This window comes from Rana temporaria, chromosome 1 (assembly GCF_905171775.1).
Source record: "Rana temporaria chromosome 1, aRanTem1.1, whole genome shotgun sequence".
Taxonomy (NCBI): Eukaryota; Metazoa; Chordata; class Amphibia; order Anura; family Ranidae; genus Rana; species Rana temporaria.
Genome location: NC_053489.1, coordinates 265,735,985 through 265,759,368, shown reverse-complemented (window position 1 = coordinate 265,759,368; position 23,384 = coordinate 265,735,985). Strand labels below are relative to the sequence as shown.

At 43.7% G+C, this 23,384-nt stretch overlaps 1 protein-coding gene across 3 annotated transcripts in view; it reads right to left on the bottom strand.

The window, feature by feature from the left end:
* Positions 1–9,172: 9,172 nt before the first annotated feature.
* LOC120941714 (protein FAM240B-like) overlaps positions 9,173–23,384 on the bottom strand; it is an 80,238-nt gene continuing 66,026 nt past the window's right edge. For all 3 annotated transcript variants that reach the window (XM_040355324.1, XM_040355341.1, XM_040355333.1), the window contains one exon: positions 9,173–10,603. In XM_040355324.1, the coding sequence (XP_040211258.1) occupies positions 10,516–10,603 (88 nt within the window). In that variant the 3' untranslated portion in view covers positions 9,173–10,515. The remainder of the gene's footprint in view (positions 10,604–23,384) is intronic.

Genomic DNA, 23,384 nt, shown 5'->3' with positions numbered 1-23,384 from the left:
CATATAAGAGGTTCCCCAATCGTCCACAGGGTTCTCTCCATTTGAGTTACTGTATGGGAGGCACCCCCGGGGCCTACTGGACATTGCCAGGGAAACATGGGAGAGTGAGAGTTCCCCTCATCGAAGTGTGATTGAACATATGGCACAAAGATAGAATTGCCCCAGTGATGCCGATTGTGAAGGTACATTTAGCCCAAGCCCAGTTGGCTCAACTAAGGATTTACAATCCTTTGCACCTGGTGATAGGGTGTTGGTGCTGGTACCCACGGTCAAAAGTAAATTCCTAGCCAAATGGCAGGGTCCCTATGAAGTGTTGGAGAAAATGGGGGTGGTGAATTATAAAATTAGCCAACCGGGAAGACGAAAACCTGAGCAACTCTATCACGTGAACTTGTTGAAACCATGGAAGGATAGAGAGTCCTTGGTCGCTAAGACTACCCGATCTTCTGCTCCATTTAACCTGGCTGTCCCTGAAGTTGGGATAGCGGAGACTCTGTCCAAAACTCAGCAACAGGAGGCTAAAGAGTTTGTGCTCCGAAATAGGGAGAAGTTTTCAGACTTGCCAGGTTGGGTCTCTGGAGTTGAACATGACATTATCACCACACCAGGGGATAAGGTCAAGTTTAAGCCTTATCGAATTCCAGAAGCCCGGCGAGAGGCAATTCGCCAGGAAGTAAAAAAAATGCTTGAGCTAGGGGTGATAGAAGAGTCAAACAGTGATTGGTCCATTCCCATTGTCTTAGTACCCAAACCAGATGGAAGTTGGCGGTTTTGTAATGATTTTCGCCGCCTGAATAAAATCACTAAGTTTGACACCTATCCTATGCCCCGCATAGATGAACTGACTGATCGCCTAGGCACAGCCCGGTACATGACGACATTAGACCTGACCAAGGATTATTGGCAAATTCCTCTCTCGAAGTCGGCCAGGGAAAAAACAGCATTTGTAACTCCAGAAGGATCTTTCCAATATTGGAGGATGCCTTTTGGATTACAGAATGCTCCCGCCATGTTTCAACGCACCATGGATAAGACCCTTCGGCCTCATGGAGCCTATGCTGCTGCATACCTTGAGGATGTGGTCATCCATAGTGAGGATTGGGACTCACACTTACCAAAAGTTCAGGCTGTGTTGGATTCCATCTGGGAAGCCGGGTTTACAGCCAATCCAAAAAAATGTTCCCTTGGGTTAGAAGAGGCGAAGTATCGAGTATACCGTTGGAAGAGGTCTAATCAAGCCCCAGATAAACAAAGTTGAGGCTATTCAGGATTGGCCACGTCCCGCCAATAAGAAATAGGTTCGTGCATTTTTGGGAATCGCGGGTTAATATCGCAGTTTTATACCCCATTTTGCCTCACAGGCTGCTCCCCTGACCAATTTGACCAAAGGGAAGGAGTCTGTCATGACCAAATGGACTCCCGAAGCAGAAACAGCTTTTCAGGCTTTAAAACAGGCCTTATGTAGTCAGCCAGTTTTAAATTCGCCTGATTTTTCACGGGACTTTGTGGTTCAGACAGATGCGTCAAATGTGGGGCTAGGAGCTGTACTGTCCCAGATTATCAAGGGGGAGGAACACCCTGTTCTTTACCTCAGCCGAAAGTTGAAGGCCCATGAGGAAAATTATGCCACCATTGAGAAAGAGTGTTTGGCGGTGAAATGGGCTTTGGATTCTCTCCAGTACTACCTCGTGGGTAGACAGTTTGAACTGATGACAGATCATGCCCCATTGAAGTGGATGGCACAAAACAAGGAGACCAATAGGAAAATAAATAGGTGGTTCCTGGCCCTTCAGGAATTTAGTTTTGTGGTAACGCATCGCCCCGGTGTTAAAATGGGGAATGCAGATGGTTTGTCCCGAGTACATGCGTGCCTGGCAACCTGTGTCCCAACCCTAGGGTTGAAACAAGAGGGGGGGGGGGTATGTGACAGGAAGTCAGGTAAATCTGGGGGTGTTGTCACAGACGGGAGATACATTTCTGCCTTGTTTAGAAAATTCACCAATTACTATCAGGTGTCGGCTGCAGAGGTAGCCAGAAAGGTTTAAGGACGTTGGATAGCTTCAGCTGTTCAAAATAGAAATTAAGGCCTCTATAAGTTGTCCAGAGGATTACTACTGAATGCTGCATCCTAAGGCTTGTTGAGTTAAGGAGAACAGTGAACTGAGGAAGTCTTCTGAAGGTGAAGTGGTTGTTGATATTTTTGCTGTGTGATAAGAAAATCAAAAAATACTATTGTTTTCTGCTGGAAGACCAGCAGTGTCTGCCCAGCAGTAGGCTGTGCCAGACTCCATAGGTAGGTTCCTGTGTTGTAAAGGTAGACGGCCCAAGTGGCCAGGGTTTATTTTATGTTTTGTTTATGCTGTTTGGATGCTTGCACTTGTTTCCAGCAATATGGAAGAATAAACCATATCCCTTGTTTTTCACCCACCTACTGTATAATTCAGTGTGTAGTGAACCCACTCAGGAGGTCACACCCCCCCGCTACTGAGCTAACCCCTTACACAATATATATATATATATATATATATATATATATATATATATGTGTGTGTGTGTAGTATCTAACAAAAGTGAGTACACCCCTCACATTTTTGTAAATATTTTATTATATCTTTTCATGTGACAACACTGAAGAAATTAAGAAATTACACTTTGCTACAATGTAAAGTAGTGAGTGTACAGCTTGTATAACAGTGTAAATTGTCTATTTTGTGTGGCCACCATTATTTTTTCAGCACTGCCTTAACCCTCTTGGGCATGGAGTTTACCAGAGCTTCAGAGGTTACCACTGGTGTCCTTGTCGACTCCTGCATGGCAACATCACAGAGCTGGTGGATGTCAGAGACCTTGCACTCTTCCACCTTCCGTTTGAGGATGCCCCACAGATGCTCATGTAGCACCCTGTAGTTTAGGCAGGGATCTCCTCACAAATGTATGTGCCAGGAGTAGTTATGCTGGTTTATTGATAGAGATCTATTGAGTTCTCCCTAAGTTTGGCCTTGTTGCCCTTTTCTCTTCTACCACTAGGTGACCGGGTACTTGGTGGTACTAGATATGAGAAGGGCAACCCAAGGTCAGGTTATGGGTATGTGGGGTATCTGCTAGGAGAACTTATATATTCAGGTGGAGTCAGGTGATTTGTGCTCTGTGCCACCTGGATGGCTCTCTGGGTGGATGTGTGTTGTATTGCCCGGGGTGCTAGGCCGGAGATGGGGCCTATCCCAGGCACATCTGGCTTCTAGGCTGTCTGAGGGCCTATCCAGAAGCAAGAGAGCAGTGCAGGGTTGGGACTGCGGCTTACAGTTCAACCAAAAGTGACGGTTCTGTCGGCCGGAGAACCTGTCGTGGTCGGAGGTAGAGGGAAAGCTATCACCACTAAGGGATCAACAACCTTATAACCAGGGACCATAGTGAGTAACTGAAGAAAGTACCGGAGCAGCATTCTCAACAACCAGGGACAGTGAAGAATCAGGAAACTTCAGTGGGAATCAAGCCAGGGACCAAGCCAGTAGAGGTGATGCTTGCAGAGCAGCATTATGTGTCAAGCTAGGGACCGAGCGGTGGAGTGGGCCAGCATGGGTGAAGCTTGAGAGGTATCTAGAGTGCCAGGCTAGGAACCAAGCAGAGAAGCAGGGTGAAGCTTGAGAAAGATACCACCGTGAAGAGTGCCAGCAGCCCGTATGCAGCACCAGACCATGACACTCCCACCACCATGCTTGACTGTACGCAAGACACACTTGTCTTTGTACTCCTCACCTGGTTGCCGCCACACACGCTTGACACCATCTGAACCAAATACGTTTATCTTGGTCTCATCAGACCACTCGACATGGTTCCAGTAATCCATGTCTTTAGTCTGCTTGTCTTCAGCAAACTGTTTTTGGGCATCTTTAGAAAAGGCTTCCTTCTGGGATGACAGCCATGCAGACCAATTTGATGCAGTTTGTGGTATATGGTCTGAGCATTGACAGGCTGACCCCCCACCCCTTCAACCTCTGCAGCAATGATGGTAGCACTCATACTTCTATTTCCCAAGGACAACATCTGGATATGGTGTTGACCTGCACTCAACTTCTTTGATCGACCATGTCGAGGCCTGTTCTGAGTGGAACTCGTCCTGTGAAACCGCTATATGGCCTTGGCCACCATGCTGCAGCTCAGTTTCAGGGTCTTGGCAATCTTCTTATAGCCTATGCCATCTTTATGTAGAGCAACAATTATTTTTGTCAGGTCCTCAGAGAGAGTGAAAACAATAACACCAAATTTAACACACCTGCTTCCCATTCACACCTGAGACCTTGTAACACGAGTCACATGACACCAGGGAGGGAAAATGTCTAATTGGGCCCAATTTGGACATTTTGTCACCTTAAAAAATAAACTGAAGGAGAAGTAAAGCCAAAGCTTGTTTGGGTGTACTTCTCCTGTGGATCACAGGAATGGGTTTGTGACCCATTTTGAGCAGACAGCTTATCCTGTTTAGCCTTGCTGAATCTTCACACATATGTTGACAAGTAGAAGCAATACTACATAATTACCACTGCTGAGAAATAATGTTTGTTAGTTTTAGGGATTAGCTTGAGGATTATGTTTAGAGTGAGGAAAAGGGATGCTGTGATGATTAGGTGTTAGGGTTAGATTAAGTTAAGGGCTAGTTTTCAGGGATAGACTAAGAGAAAGCTTGCTGTCGGCTGATGTCACAGAGCAGGCCCAGGCTCAGACAAGATCACAACCATATGGTCGGAATCCACCCACATGCAAGCTGTTGAGAGCCTAAGCTGGCTGTTCTTGCCCCCTTCACAGCCCATCGTTCCAGTGCACGTGAAGAGAGCGGTGACTGTCGGTCACTAGCTCTCTGCTCAGGGAGCTCTGACAACCAAGCGATCCGCAGTGTTTGATCGCTCGGTTCTCAGTGCTAGAGCTGGCGGGGAACCGAAGGAAGCATTGGACCGATGCTGCATCCAGCAGGTAAATATGATTCTTAAAAAAAAATAAAACCCATACTTCTTTTTTAACTCATGTTCCTAAAACAACGTATAATTCTGTCATAACCCTTAAACCAACCCCTAAAAAACTAAACTAATCGTTTGGCGAGTATATTCAACTTATCCTGCTTAGCCTTGCTGAATCTTCACACCTATGTTGACAAGTAGAATACCAGATAATTACCACTGCTGAGAAATAATGATTGGCAGTTTCAGGGATTAGCTTGAGGGTTACGTTTAGAGTGAGGAGAAAAGGATGTTGTGATGATTACGAGTTAAATGGAATGGAATTAAACCTACTTAAAAAAAATAAAGTCTCAATTTTTTCTAGCTTTTTCTTATCTTCTGGTTCTAGGGTGACAATGCTCTGTGAGTGGCAGAATTGTTACCCTGGAATCAGTGCCAGATTAAACTTTGTGGAGGCCTCAAGGCAATTGAAACCTTGGGGCCCCCTCACATGTTTCTGGAAGTTTTCTGTGTAAGTGCTCTAGTGGAATAACATTGAACTAAGTAATCTGCATGATTAGATGACCATCACTATTGTACAATACAAGTGCGTAGGTTGCAATTTTTTTCTTTACAAATTGACTGTCTATTTAGTAATCCTGCACTACCTAGAATTCATGCTCCCTGTGGACGCAATGTTGACATACCAATGCACAACATGCTAGCTTGTAGTACACAGTGAGCAAAAAGGCTCATGAGAAGTCCATATCATTGGAGAGATGTATACCATTGCTTATAGTTCAGGTGCACAAAGCAGAAGAGACCAAGAGGTGTGAAGTGGATGAGCACATAAGCATTGATTTCTAATGCCAAAGTAAGGTACATATTGGTGAAAATCCATGCAAAATATTGAAGAGAATACCTAATATTTATTTATGATACTCATATAGCACCGTCAATTTAAGCAGCACTTTACATACAGTATATGTTGTATGTTGTACATTTACATCAGTCCCTGCCCTGAAGGAGCTTACAATCTAAGGCTCCTAACTCACATTCATACATACACATTGATAATATAAACAAAACAACCAAAAATATATAATACCAGAATACCTCCACTCTGGACATATCTTAATTTCAATCCACGCCATCCAGCCTCAGTGCCGGGTCTGTGGCACTTTCAAAGGGTTCTCTCCATCAGCAACATCTTCATCCATGCCAGCAAGTGTATCTTGCTACAGGCGAAATGTACTTATTTTTTAATTAAAAGGGTCAACTACCTTTGGGTTGATACCCTGTGAGCTCTGGTCAGTTCCATCGATCCAGGACACCATCCATCCAGGGTCTCCTGCTGAGGATCATTGGTTCCCAACGATCAAGTTTGTAATTTCCACTGCACTGATCTGCTGTCGTTGACAGGTAGATCCATTGGTTCTGGTGAGCGCAATTCAACTATTTATTTTTATAGAAGGAATATTTGGCTGCACGCTTGATTTCTTCACCGTTTATCCACAATTTCTATTGATGGACATTTTTCTTTTCTTCTTTTTCACATGTGGAGTTATTAGCACATTTATTTATATATTTATGTTTTGTTTATATTATCACTGTTTACAGTATAGTGATCACATATGAACTTAGTGAGATATCCATGTCTCTCCTCAATCACTAGCGCTACATTTTATATATATCACTTTTGTAATCTTTGTCACTGTGTTGTGTAGCAGCTTCTTTTTTGTTTTTATTTCTTAAAGACAAACGCAATATTTTTTATTTTTTACATACACATTGTTAGGACAATTCAGACAGGATCCAATTACCCTACCAGCATAGTTGTGCGCACAGGGTGTGCCAGGTGTGCCTGGGCACACCCCGATCACCCAATGTGGTGCAGACTCCCCCTGTTTAGACCCCTGGTATTTTACCAAAGCCCCTTAACTAGGCTTCTAAAAAAAATGTAGAAAAGAATAATAAAAAAATAATAAAAAATAAAATAACTAAAATAAAAACTATTGACACCATCCACTCCCTACGGACACCAATCTCTGTCTTACTGACACTGTTCACTGCTCTACTGATACCGTCAGTGTATATATATATATATATATATATATATATATATATATATATATACACACACACACACACACACACATGTGTTCGAGCTTTGGGGTGCACGCCCTAATTCTACACCTATGCCTACCAGCATGTCTTTGGAGTGTGGGGGGAAACCAGAGTACTCTCACGCAGGCACAGGGAGAACATGTAAACTCCAGGCAGGTAGTGTCATAGTTGGGATTCAAACCGATTACCCTAGTGCTGCTACATAGAAGTGCTAGCCACTGTGCTGCCCAGATCAAGAAGTGAATGTTCATGGGGGTAGTACTTTACATGTTAGGGGAAAATAGGTGTTCAATTATATTACATCATCTTTAGGACTTGGGTAAGACAGATTAAGTTTAAAGTATAGTCTCAGGGGTGGCTTAAGCCCTGTACACACGATCGGATATCTGATGGAATCTAATCTAATGGATTTTTTCATCGGATATACGATGAAGCTGACTTTCATCAGTTTTGCCTAAACACCATCAGTTAAAAATCGAATCATGTCCAACGCAGTGACATAAAACACTACGACGAGCTGAGAAAAATTAAGTTCAATGCTTCCGAGCATGCGTCGACTTGATTCTGAGCATGCATGGATTTTCGACCGATGGATTTCCCCACAGACGATCGTTTTTTTCTATAGTTTTTTTAACCATAAGAAAAATTTAAAACAGGTTCTATTTTTTTTCACCGATGGATAAAAAAACGATGGGGCCCACACACGATTGGTTCGTCTGATGAAAACGGTCCGTTTTCATCAGATGAACCGATTGTGTATACAGGGCTTTAAGGTCAGGACATGTAGAAGACTAAATGTGTTGAATTTATTTTTATTCTCATTGCCCTGTGCTGACCACTTCCAGCATCAGATTCACAATCCTGAAAGCTAATGAACATTATAGTATTAACTGCTTCTCGTGTTGTCCAAAAACATCTAAATACACTTAAAATTAAGCAGTGTCTTATGAGATTCCAACAATTCATCAATAAGTACTGACACTCATATCTACCATACAAAGTAGTGATCTCTGTGGTAGTTTTTGTTTATTTTATTTAATCATTTATTTGATGCTGACAGTTGTTTCCACAGTACTTTTACAGAAAGCATCAAACCATTTACCATGCTCTTGAAGGAGCTTACAATCTAATGCCTTACGACAATCATACTCATGCACACAGTAGTGCAATTTTGTGAAGAGAACAATTGACCTACAAGTCCTTTGTGGGTGAAGATACAAATACGAGAATTTCCTACATGTAGTATCCTTGGTGGGAATCATTCCAGAATAGAAGTATTGCAAGGCATACGTTTTTTTTTTCTTCTTTGCATGTGATTGGGTATCTTTTTGCAAAGTGAATTTTCACCATTTTCACTAAGGGAAATTCATTGCAAAGTAAACATTTGCCTTTAGTAACTCAACCTCAATATGTGTGGTCATCAGTGCATACACATTACAAATGTATAATTCTACAATCCTAGAATTGTATTTTTTAAAGCAGAATAGTTCTGCAGTTATGCATTATAGTTGAAACAATTTTCCTCTCTTCACTTGCCTGATTCAACAATTGTATTACTATATTGCAGCCAGGTTGCATATACAGTAAACCAGGTGTCCGTGTTTTTTTTATTTTTTATAAACTTGTGTGCTGCAGCCTTTGTTAAAATTGCATATTGGCAGTATGTTGAAGAACTGTACAGTACACTGTGGATCTGGACCGTTCCTTAAAGGGGTTGTAAAGGAACAATTTTTAAGTCAGAGGGCAACGCAACACATCCTTGCACCGCACTTCAATGTCTTTACACTCCTTGAACGGCTTTGTTATATGGCGTACTCTGCAATGTGTGTGCCAAATGATGAATTTTTATACTGCTGTGCCTTCTGTTGAACAGTGGTCTGCTGGTTGTACCAGTATGCTGGTACAGGTAATTTTAAATCCGCAGTACATTCAAAAAAAAAAAAAAAACACTGACACATTTTTTACTGCTAATACAGCCTGGCTGCATTACAGTAATTTTGAACAAATTATTATTATTATTATACAGGAGGATTCATATAGCGCAAGCAGTTTGCGCAGCGCTTTACAACACGGGGGCAGACAATACACTTACAATACAAATCAATACAGAGGGATCAGAGGGCCCTGCTCGTTAGAGCTAACAAATGATTCAGTTGGGCTTTAATTTATTTAATAAAAAGGTACAAAGATTGCTGATATGCAGTAACACATATACAGTATAGACACATACAGTACTCAAAGATAAGAATTAGATCACCTGAAAACTTGTATCTACCAACCCAAATGTTAGAGCTATTTTTATAGTTATGTTTTCTATTTTTTTTTATATCAGCAGTTCATTTGGATATGTTTTCTAGAGTTCCTGTGCTAATCTCTAATTAGTGACAGCCCACACTGTAAATTGGCAATACATTTGTCCTTGGTGGAGGCACATTGGATCAGGAATGTCCCGTACATCTGTCCTTTTAATTTAATTTAGTCCATTTTGGTGGTCTCCTATTTATAATTTCTGATAATTCAATAATCCAGTTCAGAGCTGGTTTATATCACATTATAAAATGACACTATTTATGGATTCTTAATTTCTGTCCATTAAACTCATTAGGATGTGTGCAATAAATATACTGCTTGCACAGTGTTTTATGCGTTATGAGGGTTGTTGGTTGACCTCCTTGCATGCAAGCCATGCCCTGACTCAGTCGACCTGCACAATTCCCACTGCTGTTCTAGCAGCAAATAATATGCTGTCTTGAGCCTTATTATACATGATTTATGAAGGGAAAAATCAAGGGGGAGACATATATAGCAAAATGCTATTTTTTTTTTTAAAATACCACACAAGGAAATTGTGAGAGCTCTGTGTACACAAGCAGTGATTTTTAGCATTCTGTCCAGAAAACAATACAATAACCTTTGTAATAAAAGAGCATACTATTATTTTAGACACATCAAATGTTTGTTATTTATCATCCAAGCACACAACGGCTTTTTAACAGACCCCATTTGGGGCACACAATTTTTAAATTATCCAGTCGTTTAGTAATAAGGATAGTGTTGGTGGCTGTTTAGCCATTTCAATAAATGTTACCATCTTCATAGGACTGTGCTGCATCTTAGATCGTAAATCATAGTGAATCCTTCCCATGAAACACATTTATAAAAAAAATAGCCATTCTTTGAAAACATTCATAGTAAAGAAAAAGTAACAGGAAACTGGTAAGATATATACTGAATTTCAAATATTAGTAGACAAGCCTCATCTATATATTCTGATATGTTAGTCCAAGTTGAGTTGCAATGCTATAAAAAAAGGTAAACGTTAATTGCTTTTATACTGGCCCTCAGCTAATGATCCCATTTGCAATAAGCTACTAAGTTGACATGTTGTAATTATTTAGTATTTATGCTGCAAAAGCTATTATCATAGCAAAACGTAAACAACGTAAGGATGGCGTTTTCACGCGTTTGCCTTATTGTTTTGATTCTGGCTTCTTATCATTTCAAGTCTTCTTTTTTCCAGCCTTTCCGCCCATTCATTTCGGAGCCTACAAATGAATAATAATTAAATAATCTGTAATGAACCTGTAATGGGATTATAAATGTACAACATGCACACATATATACTATGAGCCCCCTTGGATAAAATCTGCAAGAAATTAAAAAGGTAATGTTCCCCAAAGAAATTAATTCAATAGTAGAGGTGGTTTTATTAACACAGATTATAAAATGAAATCAAACAGCTGGTTGGTTGCTTTGAAATAGATTTGTACCTCCCCTTTTCCTGGCTTGGAAAGCATTCAGCCTCTAGTTTCTTAAAGAGGAACTCAAGGCTCAATTATATTAAATAATATTGCACGCATCTGTGCAATCTTTAGTATTAAAGGCTAGTGTCAACCCTTCCACAGCATCACAGTGTAAAAATGTGAGCAGAGGTTATGATTTACCACTGTTTTGTTTTTTTATCTAGTCGTCAGGCTGTGGGCAGGGAGGGGACACCACTGTACAGTATTAATTATCAGCAGTACAGTAAAACCTTGGTTTGTGAAGCATAATTCGTTCCAGAAACATGCTTGTAATCCAAAGCACTTGTATATCAAAGCATTTTTTTACAGGGTATAAAAGAGAAGAGTGGCACCTCTAAGTGTAGCAATAAGTTGTTAAATGTTGTACCTTCATTAAATGTAACCACATTGCTACACTTAGAGGCTCCTCTATTCTTTTTTATACTCAGTTGTGACATGAAGCTACTCTTATATCAAGACAACGCTTGAATATCAAGGCAAAATTTATTAAAACATTTTGCTTGTCTTGCAAAATGCTCTCAAACCAAGTTACTTTCAAACCAAGGTTTTACTGTATATGAAACAAAAAATTGGATGGACATAATTACAATTGCCTTGGAAAATACGACTGTGCTCATATGTGTATTTCAGCCTTGTATTTAGCGTTTTGCCTTTAGAGCAAGTGTTGAGTGTAGTGAAGTGATCTAGTTCTCAGATTTCTAATATGTATGATAAAGCTCTATAGCATGAACACTTCATAACCACAGTTTTCTTAGCCATAGACTCTCCTTTCCCCCAAAGGTTACCTTCAGTGAAAAATATAAGAGCTTTTTTTAGATCCAAAAAAGTAAGCAGCTAAATCGTAACTTTTCCAGAAAATGTCAAACTCCTTTAAAAATACTTCCCGAGCATCCTTGAGGCTGGGTTCGCAAATTGCAAACTGAATGCAGGTTTCCCCGCATCCAATTTGCATGTCAGGGGATTGTGATTGTCTCTCTATGTAGCGGCTCTGGTGTGAATTGGACAGGAGTTCTGTGCGTCTTATGGTCCATTTTAGATCCGAATTCAGCCCAAAAATTCTGACTGAAGTTGGACCTGAAACGGTGAACAGGGTCGCACTGGACCCCTTGCTGTGAGTCGCTCTGTGCTGCAGTGTGAACTCAGCCTCGAGGTTGAAACTTGGGAGGTGGGCAATGATCCAAATGAACACATTAGAAACATAAAAAAGTGGTGGCAGAAAAAAAACAAGTAAAGTAGTAACTCAAGTCTGCTAATTTTTTTTTTTTTTTTTTCATTAACTTTGTTGTTTGACTATAGACTTTGTTGTCTGACTATAGGCCTTCAGATCCAGGATGGGGCACATCCCCCTTTTTGTTTAGGAACTGTGAAAAGGTTGAAATAAAACCTCTGAAACCTTAATGACATTGGACCTATGGCAATAATGCCCTGCTTTAAAAAATCTGCTAGAGCTGCATAGAGGATTTCACATCCTATATTTCTGGATCTACTGATTAGTTTGACATTCAGGTTTCACTGCAGGTAACACTGGCTTAGTGCCAGATTTCTTGATCTAGTAGGTACACGAATCCAGGGCTGTCTTAATGAGAGGGCACACCTGGGCACTGCCCAGGGGCCCCAGCTTCATGTGGGGCCCCTGCACATTCCCCAAAGCAACTGGTCCTTGAGCCCATGCTTTCCCGAAATTGGGGGCCCCATGATGGCACTGAGAGGGATACACAGGGGAGCCAGGCTGGCAGCGGTGCACCATGCAGAACGATACCTATTATTTCACAGCCAGCAGGGAGGGGCAGGGCCGAAGCGCTTGAATGCTCGGGACTCGAAGGCCACGGGATAGGAGCTGGAGTGGGAGCTTCTGAGTCGGCAGCAATGAAAGCCCACCTGCAGAAGTAGCATTGTGAATGGTGTTATGGTGAGCCCAGCTGTCCAGCACTGTTTGCACCGAAAGGATTGGAATGCCCAAAGGGATGCTTCCTTCTCTGCCCCTCCTTCTGCCTGCTTGATTGGTGAGTGCAGTGCTGGAGGTGGGCACAGAGCCAAAAGTTTACATGCACTGTATCTACACTGCAAAAGGGAGTACTACATGGATGGAATAATTAGTGCCGGGGAATATGAAGAGTGTATGGGGGAAAACAATGCTGAGGGGGAGTCTGGGGTGCATAGGGGATAGCAATGCTTGGGGTAGCTTGGGTGGCTATAGTGCTAGATGTATCAGGGATGTAGAGAGGCCACAGTGTAGGGGGTATCAGGGATGTAGTGGAGTCACAATACAAGGGGTATCTTAAGGTATATGGTTACAGTGCTGAGGGGTCAGAGTGCTGGGGGGATATATGGGGTGTAGAGGGGTCAGAGTGCTGGGGGTATCTGGGTGTAGGGGAGTCAGAGTGCTGGGGGATATCTGGGGTGTAGAGGGGTCAGAGTGCTGGGGGGGGGGTATCTGGGTGTAGAGGGGTCAGAGTGCTGGGGGGATATCTGGGGTGTAGAGGGGTCAGAGTGCTGGGGGGATATCTGGGGGTAGAGGGGTCAGAGTGCTGGGGGGGATATCTGGGGTATAGAGGGATCAGAGTGTAGGGGGATATCTGGAGTGTAGAGGGGTAAGAGTGCAGGGGGGGTATCTGGGTGTAGAGGGGTCAGAGTGCTGGGGGGATATCTGGGGTGTAGAGGGGTCAGAGTGCTGGGGGGATATCTGGAGTGTAGAGGGGTCAGAGTGCTGGGGGCATATCTAGGGCGCAGAGGGGCCATAGTGCTGGGGAGGCATCATTCTAGCAGATATATTATATGCACAGGACAGCTTTGTTACTTTATGTATGTAGAATTTTCACACTGTTTCTTTGCTGTACAGAATAATTGTTCATGTAGTTAATGCGGAGCTCCAACCAAAAGGGGAAGCTCCGCTTGTCTGCCTCCTACCTACTTGATGTCTGTTTACCTGCACTGTCTCCATTGTAGGGGCCCCAGATCATTACTTTGCCCAGGGGCCCATGATGCTATTAAGACGGCCCTGCTGACGAATCATGCCTTTTACACAGAAGATATTTTCAAATTTTACTGGCTCTAACCTGGGTAAGTACACTATTTTCCAAAAGTATTGGGGCCCATGCCTTTACACGCACATAAACTTTAATGGCATCCCAATCTTAGCTTATAGAGATCAATATTGAGTTGGTCCGCCCTTTGCATTTAAAACAGCTTCAACTCTTCTCGGAAGGCTGTCCATGAGGTTTAGGAGTGTGTCTATGGGAATGGTTGATCATTTTTACAGAAGCAAATTTGTGAGGTCAGGCACAAGAAGGCCTGGCTCGCAGTCTCCGATCTTATTAATCCCAAAGGTGTTTTATTGGGTTGATGTCAGTCACATTCCTCCAACCCAAATTCACTCATCCATGTCTTTATGGACCCTACTTTGTGCACTAGTGTGCAGTCATGTTGGAACAGGAAGGGACCATCCCCAAACTGTTCCCACAAAGTTGGGAGCATGAAATTGTCCAAAATGTATTGGTATGCTGATGCCTTAAGAGTTCCCTTCACTGGAACTAAGGGGCAAAGCCCAACCCCTGAAAAACAACCCCACACCATAATCCCCCTCCACCAAATGATTTTGACCAGTGCACAAAGCAAGGTCCCTATGACATGGATGAGCAAGTTTGGGGTGGAGGAACTTGACTGGCCTGCACAGAGTCCTGACTTCAACCCGATAGAACACCTTTGGGATAAATTAGAGTGGAAACTGTGAGCCAGGCCTTCTCATCCAACATCAGTGCCTGACATCATGAATGCGTTTCTGGAAGAATGGTCAAGCATTCCCATAGACACAGTCCTAAACCTTGTAGACAGCCTTCCCAGAAGAGTTGAAGCTGTTATAGCTGCAAAGGGTGGGCCAACTCAATATTGTACCCTACGGATTAAGACTGGGATGCCATTAAAGTTAATGTGCTTGTTAAGGCAGGTGTCCCAATACTTTTGGTAATGAAGGCCCAGATTCACAAAGCACTTGCGCCGACGTATCTCAAGATATGCCGACGTAAGTACAAATGTGCGCCGTCGTATCTGTGCGCCGGACCCACAAACTAAGATACGCCTAAAAACAGGCTTCATCCCGCCGACTTAACTTGCCTACGCCGGCGTAGAGTGGGCGCACATTTACGCCAGACGCATGGTGGCGCTGCCATTGATTAGCCATTCAAATATGCAAATGAGGAAAATATGGCGATTCACGAACCTGCGCGCGCCCGACGCAGGCTACAGGTGTGCGTAAGTTGTACGTCCGGCGTAAAGTTAAGCCCCATAAAGGAGGTGTAACTCAGCAGCAGACATGTAAAGGTCTGCATCAGGGAACACAAGCCGGCGTATTTTACGTTGGACGTGTGTCTGGATGGGCGTAGATTACGTTCATGGCGTAGGCAGTGATCCGGCGTATCTTAGGCAGTTGTTCCGACGTGGTCGTGAGCATGCGCACGGGGATGCGTCCACGGCACGACGCATGCGCAGTTCGTTAAACGTACTTGTCTGGCTCTCAAACCATCATTTGCATGGGGTCACGCCTCATTTGCATGGCTTTGCATGGGGCAAGCCCACTTCCACCTACGCCGGCTTGCGCCTTCGAAACCTACGCCACGCCAACGCAGCTTTGGGAGCACTGGCTTCCTGAATTCCATGCTTGCCTCTCTGCGCTGCGGTGGCGTAGCGTACATTGATATGCGCTACGGCGGCGTAATGTGCGCCCGCTTTCTGTGAATCCGGGCCATAGTGTATATTATATATTTAGTTTGTAAACAAGCTTATATGAGGTGACTGTATTTCTATGTATGGTGGGGAAACAATGTGTAGTCCAGCTATGCCTTGACTTATTCAGTTTTTCATCACATGTTCAGTTTTTTTTTTTTTTTTTCTTAAGGTTTGTGATGGGTTTATTTATTTCATCACAAATAGCCAAGTAGTGGAATGTTTTTTTTTTTCTGTTACATTACTTTCTATCTAATGCTGTTTTGATGACTTTTGTAGACTGTCATATATCATTGGTAAAATTGTTTTGCAGCATAGGACCACCCAGCGTTAGGGATGGGTGAAGTTTGGCAAACCCAGTGGGAGGTCCACAAACCTTAAACATAGTGCCAAACCATATTGAAGATCTGAAGCTTTTTTTGCTAGTCTTTTTCAGTGCCCCGCTGCCTTTATCCTTTTTAAGTTATTGTTAAAACACATACAGATAGCTGGACACTGCAATTTGGGACATGGAGGCGGTTCACATATCTCCGTTACTGTGCGTCTTTGGATCTGTTTCAGGACCAAATTCAGGCTTCGTCCCTGAAACAGAGAACAGGGACGCACCGGACCCCTGCTGACTAAAGAATGTCAAAGCTAGTATCCATTTTGTATAAGAGTTAAAGCAGTACTCTGAATGTCTATAGCATCTCTCTTATATCCAAATGTTTAACCAGTTAAGCCCCGGACCAATATGAAGCCTAAAGACCCAAGGTGTTTTTACAGTTCGGGACTGCGTCGCTTTAACAGACAATTGCGCGGTCGTGCGACGTGGCTCCCAAACAAAATTGGCGTCCTTTTTCCCCCCACAAATAGAGCTTTCTTTTGGTGGTATTTGATCACATCTGCGGTTTTTAGTTTTTGCGCTATAAACAAAAATAGAGCGACAATTTTGAAAAAAATGCAATATTTTTTACTTTTTGCTGTAATAAATATCCCCCAAAAACATATATAAAAAAATTTTTTTTCCTCAGTTTAGGCCGATACGTATTCTTCTACCTATTTTTAGTAAAAAAAAATCGCAATAAGCGTTTATCAATTGGTTTGCGCAAAATTTATAGTGTTTACAAAATAGGGGATAGTTTTATTGCATTTTTATTAATCTTTTTTTTTTTACTACTAATGGCGGCGATCAGCAATTTTTTTCGTGACTGCGACATTATGGCGGACACTTCGGACAATTTTGACACATTTTTGGGACCATTGTCATTTTCACAGCAAAAAATGCATTTAAATTGCATTCTTTATTGTGAAAATGACAGTTGCAGTTTGGGAGTTAACCACAGGTGGCGCTGTAGGAGTTAGGGTGCACCTAGTATGTGTTTACAACTGTAGGGGGGTGTGGCTGTAGGAATGACATCATCGATCGTGTCTTCCCTATAAAGGGAATGACGCGATCGATGCGCCGCCATAGTGAAGGACGGGGAAGCCGTGTTTACACACGGCTCTCCCCGTTCTTCAGCTCCGGGGAGCGATCGCGACGGAGCGGCTATAAACAAATAGCCGCGCCGTGGTCCCGGATCGCTCCCCGAGCGGACCCGACCTCCGCATGTAGCGGGGGGGGGGTCCCGATCGGACCCCCCACCCGCTAATAGGCGAGGACGTACGTGTACGCCCATGTGCCTGTACGTGCCATATTGTGGACGTATATGTACATGCGGGGGTCGGGAACTGGTTAAAGAAATGTTGCCTGGATAGGGGTTTGTTTTAAATTTTAAGGGGAACCTCACACAAATGTATGAAGAGATCCCTGAATGTGTAAGATAGGAGCCTGGGAGAGGTATAAACCTTGAACAGTACTTTCCCAGGCTCTCCCTGGGATGCTCTGCTACACATCCTCCCCCCTTGTTTCAACCCCAGGGTTGGAACACCTGTAGCCCAACAGGAGTGAACACGGGACAGGGCATCTACATTCCCCATCTAATCTTGTAGGGCCAAAAACCACCTGTTCACCCATCTATTAGACTCCTTCTTTTGAGCCATCCATTTCAGGGGAGCATGGTCAGTTATTAACTCGAACTGGCGCCTTAACGAATAGTATCTTAGCGCATCCACGGCCCACTTTATGGCTAAGCATTCTTTTTCAATGACTGCATACTTTTTCTCATGATCATTGAGCTTTCTGCTTAGGTACATCACAGGGTGTTCTTCCCCATTGTGTACCTGTGACAATACTGCCCCAATACCTACATCAGGGGCATCTGTCTGAACCAAAAAGTCTTTGGAGAAATCGGGGGAGTATAGTACTGGCTGTGCACAAAAAGTCTTTCTCAGGACTTGGAAAGATTCTTCTGCTACTGAGGACCATTTCACCATTATGGAGTCTTTCCCCTTTGTAAGGTCTGTCAATGGGGCAGCTATAGTTGCAAAATTCAGAATAAACCTTCTATAATACCCAGCAATCCCAAGAAAGGCCCTGACCTGCTTCTTGTTTGCAGGACCTGACCACTCCACGGCCAATAGTGTAGCCCAAATACCTGGCTTCCTCCAAACCAATGGCACATTTTTTTGGATTCGCCGTAAAACCTTCCTTGAAGAGGGAATCAAGGACAGCTTGGACACGGGGGAAGTGAGACTCCCAGTCAGTGCTATGCACCACTATGTCATCCAGAGAAGCTGCAGCATACTGTCGGTGAGGTCTTAGGGTCCTGTCCATGGCCCTCTGAAAGGCTGCAGGGGCATTTTGCAACCCAAAAGGCATTTTCTTATACTGAAATGATCCCTCCAGGGTCACAAACACCGTCTTTTCTTTGGCACCATTAGTCAGGGGTATTTGCCAATATCCTTTGGTCAAGTCCAAAGTGGTCAGATAATGGGCCTTGCCAAGTCGATCTATAAGTTCGTCTACCCTGGGCATTGGGTACGTGTCAAACTTTGTTACTGCATTAAGCTTTCTGAAGTCGTTACAAAACCTCCAAGTGCCATCCGGTTTTGGGACTAATACAATGGGGCTAGACTAGTCACTATTGGATTACTCAATAACATCTAGCTCCAACATCCTTCTAACTTCATCACTGATGTCCCTTCTTCTAGCTTTGGGAATTCTGTATGGTTTGAGCTTGACACAGACTCCAGGTTCAGTAACAATATCATGCTGAACTGCTGAAGTCGTACCAGGCAACTCTGAAAATTTCTCTCTATTCCTTATCAGGAACTCTCTAGCTTCCTGATTTTGGGAATATGACAGGGTGTCTGGAACTGTGACCTCAGGGATCAGAGGGGACTCCATACCCTTAGGCATTACAGGGAGGGACCTCACAGTTAATGCCAGTCTAGCCTTCCAGGGCTTTAACAGGTTTATGTGGTAAATCTGTTCGGGCTTCCTTTTACCTGGTTGATACACCTTGTAATAGACCTCCCCAACTCTTTCAATTACTTCAAAGGGACCCTGCCACTTAGCCAGGAATTTGCTCTCAACAGTGGGAACTAACACGAGGACCCTGTCACCAGGTGAGAAAACACGGAGTTGGGCCCCCCTGTTTTATATTCTCTGTTGGGCTGCTTGGGCCTGCAGTAAGAGTTCTTTTACCACCGGCATGATTGCTGCAATCCTCTCCTGCATTTGAGCGATATGCTCAATGACACTTTTGTGGGGTGTCTTCTCCCCCTCCCAAGTTTCCTTGGCTATGTCTCAGGCCCCGTACTCACGACCAAACATGTCTGCTGAAACTGGTCCGAGGACCAGTTTCAGCAGACATGTTTGGCCGTGTGTAGGCCCGAGCGGACCATTTTCGGGCGGATCGGACAGGTTTCCAGCAGACAACTGTTTCCTGGACTTGCTTTAAAACAGTCTGCTGGAAACCTGTCCCCCCCCGACATGTACGGTCGTCTGTACAGACCTACCGTACATGTCCGGCCGCCCGCCATCCCTCGCATGCGTCGAATGACTTCGACGCATGCGTGGAAGCATTTAAAAGGCAGGCCCGCCTACGTCGTCGCGTCATTGTCGCGGCGACACCGCGGACACGCCCCGCGTATTGTTTACGCGCGGAGTTCTGTTCGATGGTGTGTACAGCCATCGAACAGAAGTCCCCGGGCAGACATGTCCGATGAAAACGGTCCGCGGACCGGTTTCATCGGACATGTCTGCTCGTGAGTACTCAGCCTAAGAGTCCCCGAGGGTGTCTCCCATAAAGCAGCTCAAATGGAGAGTACCCCGTAGAGGACTAGGGAACCTTCCTGATGGCGAACATCAAGTATGGTATCAGGAAGTCCCAGTTTTTCCCATCCTTGTCCACAACTTTTTTTAACATACTCTTTAATAGGGATGAGCCGAACACCCCCGCGTTCGGTTCGCATCAGAACTTTTGAACGGACCGAACATTCGCGCAAACATTTAGAACCCCATTGAAGTCTATGGGACTCGAACGTTCGAATTCAAAAGTGCTCATTTTAAAGCCCAATATTCAAGTTATTGTTGGAAAACGTCTTTGAGAACCCGGGTCTTGCACCAGGGAACATGTATCAATGGAAAAAAAAGTTTTAAAAACTGTATTTTTTTCTGGAGCAGCGATTTTAATGATGCTTAAAGTGAGAAAAAAAATGCAAAATTCCTTTAAATATCGTACCTGCTGGGTGTCTATAGTAGTGGCACGTGTTTAGAAATGTCCCTGCACAAAATGAGATTACTATAAGAAAAAATACATTTAATACTGCTTGCGGCTTTAATGTAATGTTTGGTACCGGCAATATGGATAAAAATCATCGAAAAAAAATAGCATGGGTTTCCCCGCCACCACTCCCCCCAGGTCATTACAAGACCCTTTGGCCCTATATACTTGTTAAGTAGAATCTGAACAGTGTTGCCAACCTACCAGATTGAAATTTACTGACACAACACCCAAAAATTACTGGCACAGCCAAGCTTTTACTGGCATTTCCAAAAATTACAAAATTACAGTTTTAAGTGCAAATTAGAGTATTTAGGCTACAAAAAAAGAATATGCAATTAGCAAAATGATTTAAGGTAGATATTAAGGCAAAAAACATGTTTCTTATTTTATTTTTGATATAGTAAGTAAGTAGCTCAGGGACAGGACTCAGGAGGGCACGAAATTAGAATGGATGGAACACACATATATAATTTACACAGTGACACTGACAGCAGTGTGCAGCCGCACAGATGATGACGAGACCTCACTAACACAACACGTCCCCTCCTGAGTCACAGTAACAGTCTCTCTCCAAGCCAAGTGGTCCCTCCAGTCCACTCCAGTCTAAACAGCACTAACAGTCCCGGTCCCAGCCTGCCTTGCTCCATTACCGCAGGCCCACACACAAGGCTCTGGCCGCTCTGCTTGGCTCCATTGCACCATGACATGACACAACATGCTCAGGCACAGCCTCCACCAGAGCCGCCAGATCACACTGTGGCAAGAACTCGGATGGTCCCAGCTGGCTCTGGACCAAACTGAGTGCCACAGACATATTTTTTACAGGCAACCTTTTACTTTTACTGGCATTTACTGGCAGAAGAAAATTGCCTGTTTTTTACTGGCTGCCAGTAAAAATACTGGCAGTTGGCAACGCTGAATCTGAACCATGTCATACTTTGCTGCTGCATATTGCACAATTTCCTAAAGAGACCCTCAACAAACTACATGACACTTGTGCCTGATGAGGCCATTGATGTTCCAGTGGTGGCCCGTGACCCTGTCCATACAGGTTTGGCCCCCCAAAGCGCACGTGCTGTGTGGCAACAATATGTAGATTATTTTTGGGTGTGGAGTGGGGCCATTACAATGCCAGATCTTGGCTAAATAAATTATTTTTTTCGGAAAGAAAAATTCTAGAAAAAAGGGAGGTTACCATCCGGGGCCCCCTTTGAACAAATTCTGTGAAGAACTCCTGTTCTCTGAAGACGTCCATTATTTCTGCAAGTCAAAATTAAGCAAAAAAAGCTAATGTCAGTCAAGCCTTTTACTCCTAAGCTTTCTCCCCATATCTAACCCACAAACTCATCCACTGATCATAACGTCCAAAATCAAGTTACGTATCGTCGTACTATACGATCATTTCTTCCGACTTTTTCTAACGACTGTGAACGACGTTTTCACTCACACAATATCCCTTTATACAATGCGCATGCGAGAAGCTCCGACTGTTTCCACGCCCCTGATGATCGTTCTAGTAATTGCCATGCCCCTTTTCGGTCGGTCAATGCAAGACAGTGAAGAAGACACCATGGAGGAGACACAGCAAGCTGCAAACTCAAGGCAGGAGCCAGGCCAGACGCACACACCAGTAGCACACACCAGGAGGAGGAGGTGCTTTTTCTTTCAGGTTGTATATATACAGTTCAAGAAAAGATGGCTCAAGGTTCATGTTTGTGGGCATAAAAATTGGTCGTCCATTCTATTTATGATCTTTTTATGTGGGACCAATTTTTTATTTAATGTAGATGTGTTATTAACCACTAGCCGACCGCGCACCGTCATTATACGGCGGCAGGTCGGCTCTCCTGGGCGAGAGCCCGTAGCTATACGTCCTATCGTATAGCCGCCACTAGGGGGCGCGTGCGCGCCGCCGGAGGCGCGCGCGCGCTCCCCGCTCGCCCCCGACTCCCGTGCGTGTGCCCGGCGGGCGCGATCGCCGCCGGGCACACGCGATCGCTCGGTACAGAGCGGGGAACGGGAGCTGTGTGTGTAAACACACAGCTCTCGTTCCTGTCAGCAGGGGAAATGCTGATTTTCTGTTCATACAATGTATGAACAGAAAATCAGTGTTTCCCCTAGTGAGGCCACCCCCCCCCCACAGTAAGAACACACCCAGGCATACTTAACCCCTTCCCCGCCCCCTAGTGTTAACCCCTTCACTGCCAGTGGCATTTTTATAGTAATCTAATGCATTTTTATAGCACTGATCGCTATAAAAATGCCAATGGTCCCAAAAATGTGTCAAAAATGTCCGAAGTGTCCGCCATAATGTCGCAATACCAAAAAAAAAATCGCTGATCGCCGCCATTACTAGTAAAAAAAATATTAATAAAAATGCCATAAAAATACCCCCTATTTTGTAAACGCTATAACTTTTGCGCAAACCAATCAATAAACGCTTATTGCGATTTTTTTTACGAAAAATATGTAGAAGAATACGTATCGGCCTAAACTGAGGAAAAAAAATGTTTTTTTATATATTTTTGGGGGATATTTATTACAGCAAAAAGTAAAAAATATTCATTTTTTTCAAAATTATCGCTCTATTTTTGTTTATAGCGCAAAAAATAAAAAACGCAGAGGTGATCAAATACCACCAAAAGAAAGCTCTATTTGTGGGAAAAAAAGGACGCCAATTTTGTTTGGGAGCCACGTCGCACGACCGCGCAATTGTCTGTTAAAGCGACGCAGTCCCGAATCGCAAAAAGTACTCTGGTCTTTGGGCAGCAATATGGTCCGGGGGGTAAGTGGTTAACTAGATTTAAATAATCCAACTTAAGTCAATATACAGTAAAAGGAGAGTATGCTCAGCAGTAGGGGTGCAATGGATCAAAAAACGTAGGTTCGGATCGTTTCTCGGATCAGAGTCACGGATCGGATCATTTTTCGGATCAGCAAAAAAAAAATGTTGTAACGTGGCTCAAGCACTTTCAGCATGTGTTTAAAGCCCTCGTTTTGCACAACTGAATATGGCCTCATGTCTGCACCTATAAACACACCAATGACGTTTGTGATGGCTTTTGACCGGTCTGATTGTGCAACAAGGGGCTGCTTAAATGCTGCGCTGATGAGCGGTTGTTGAGCAGCTTTCGTTTTCATTTTCACTCCTG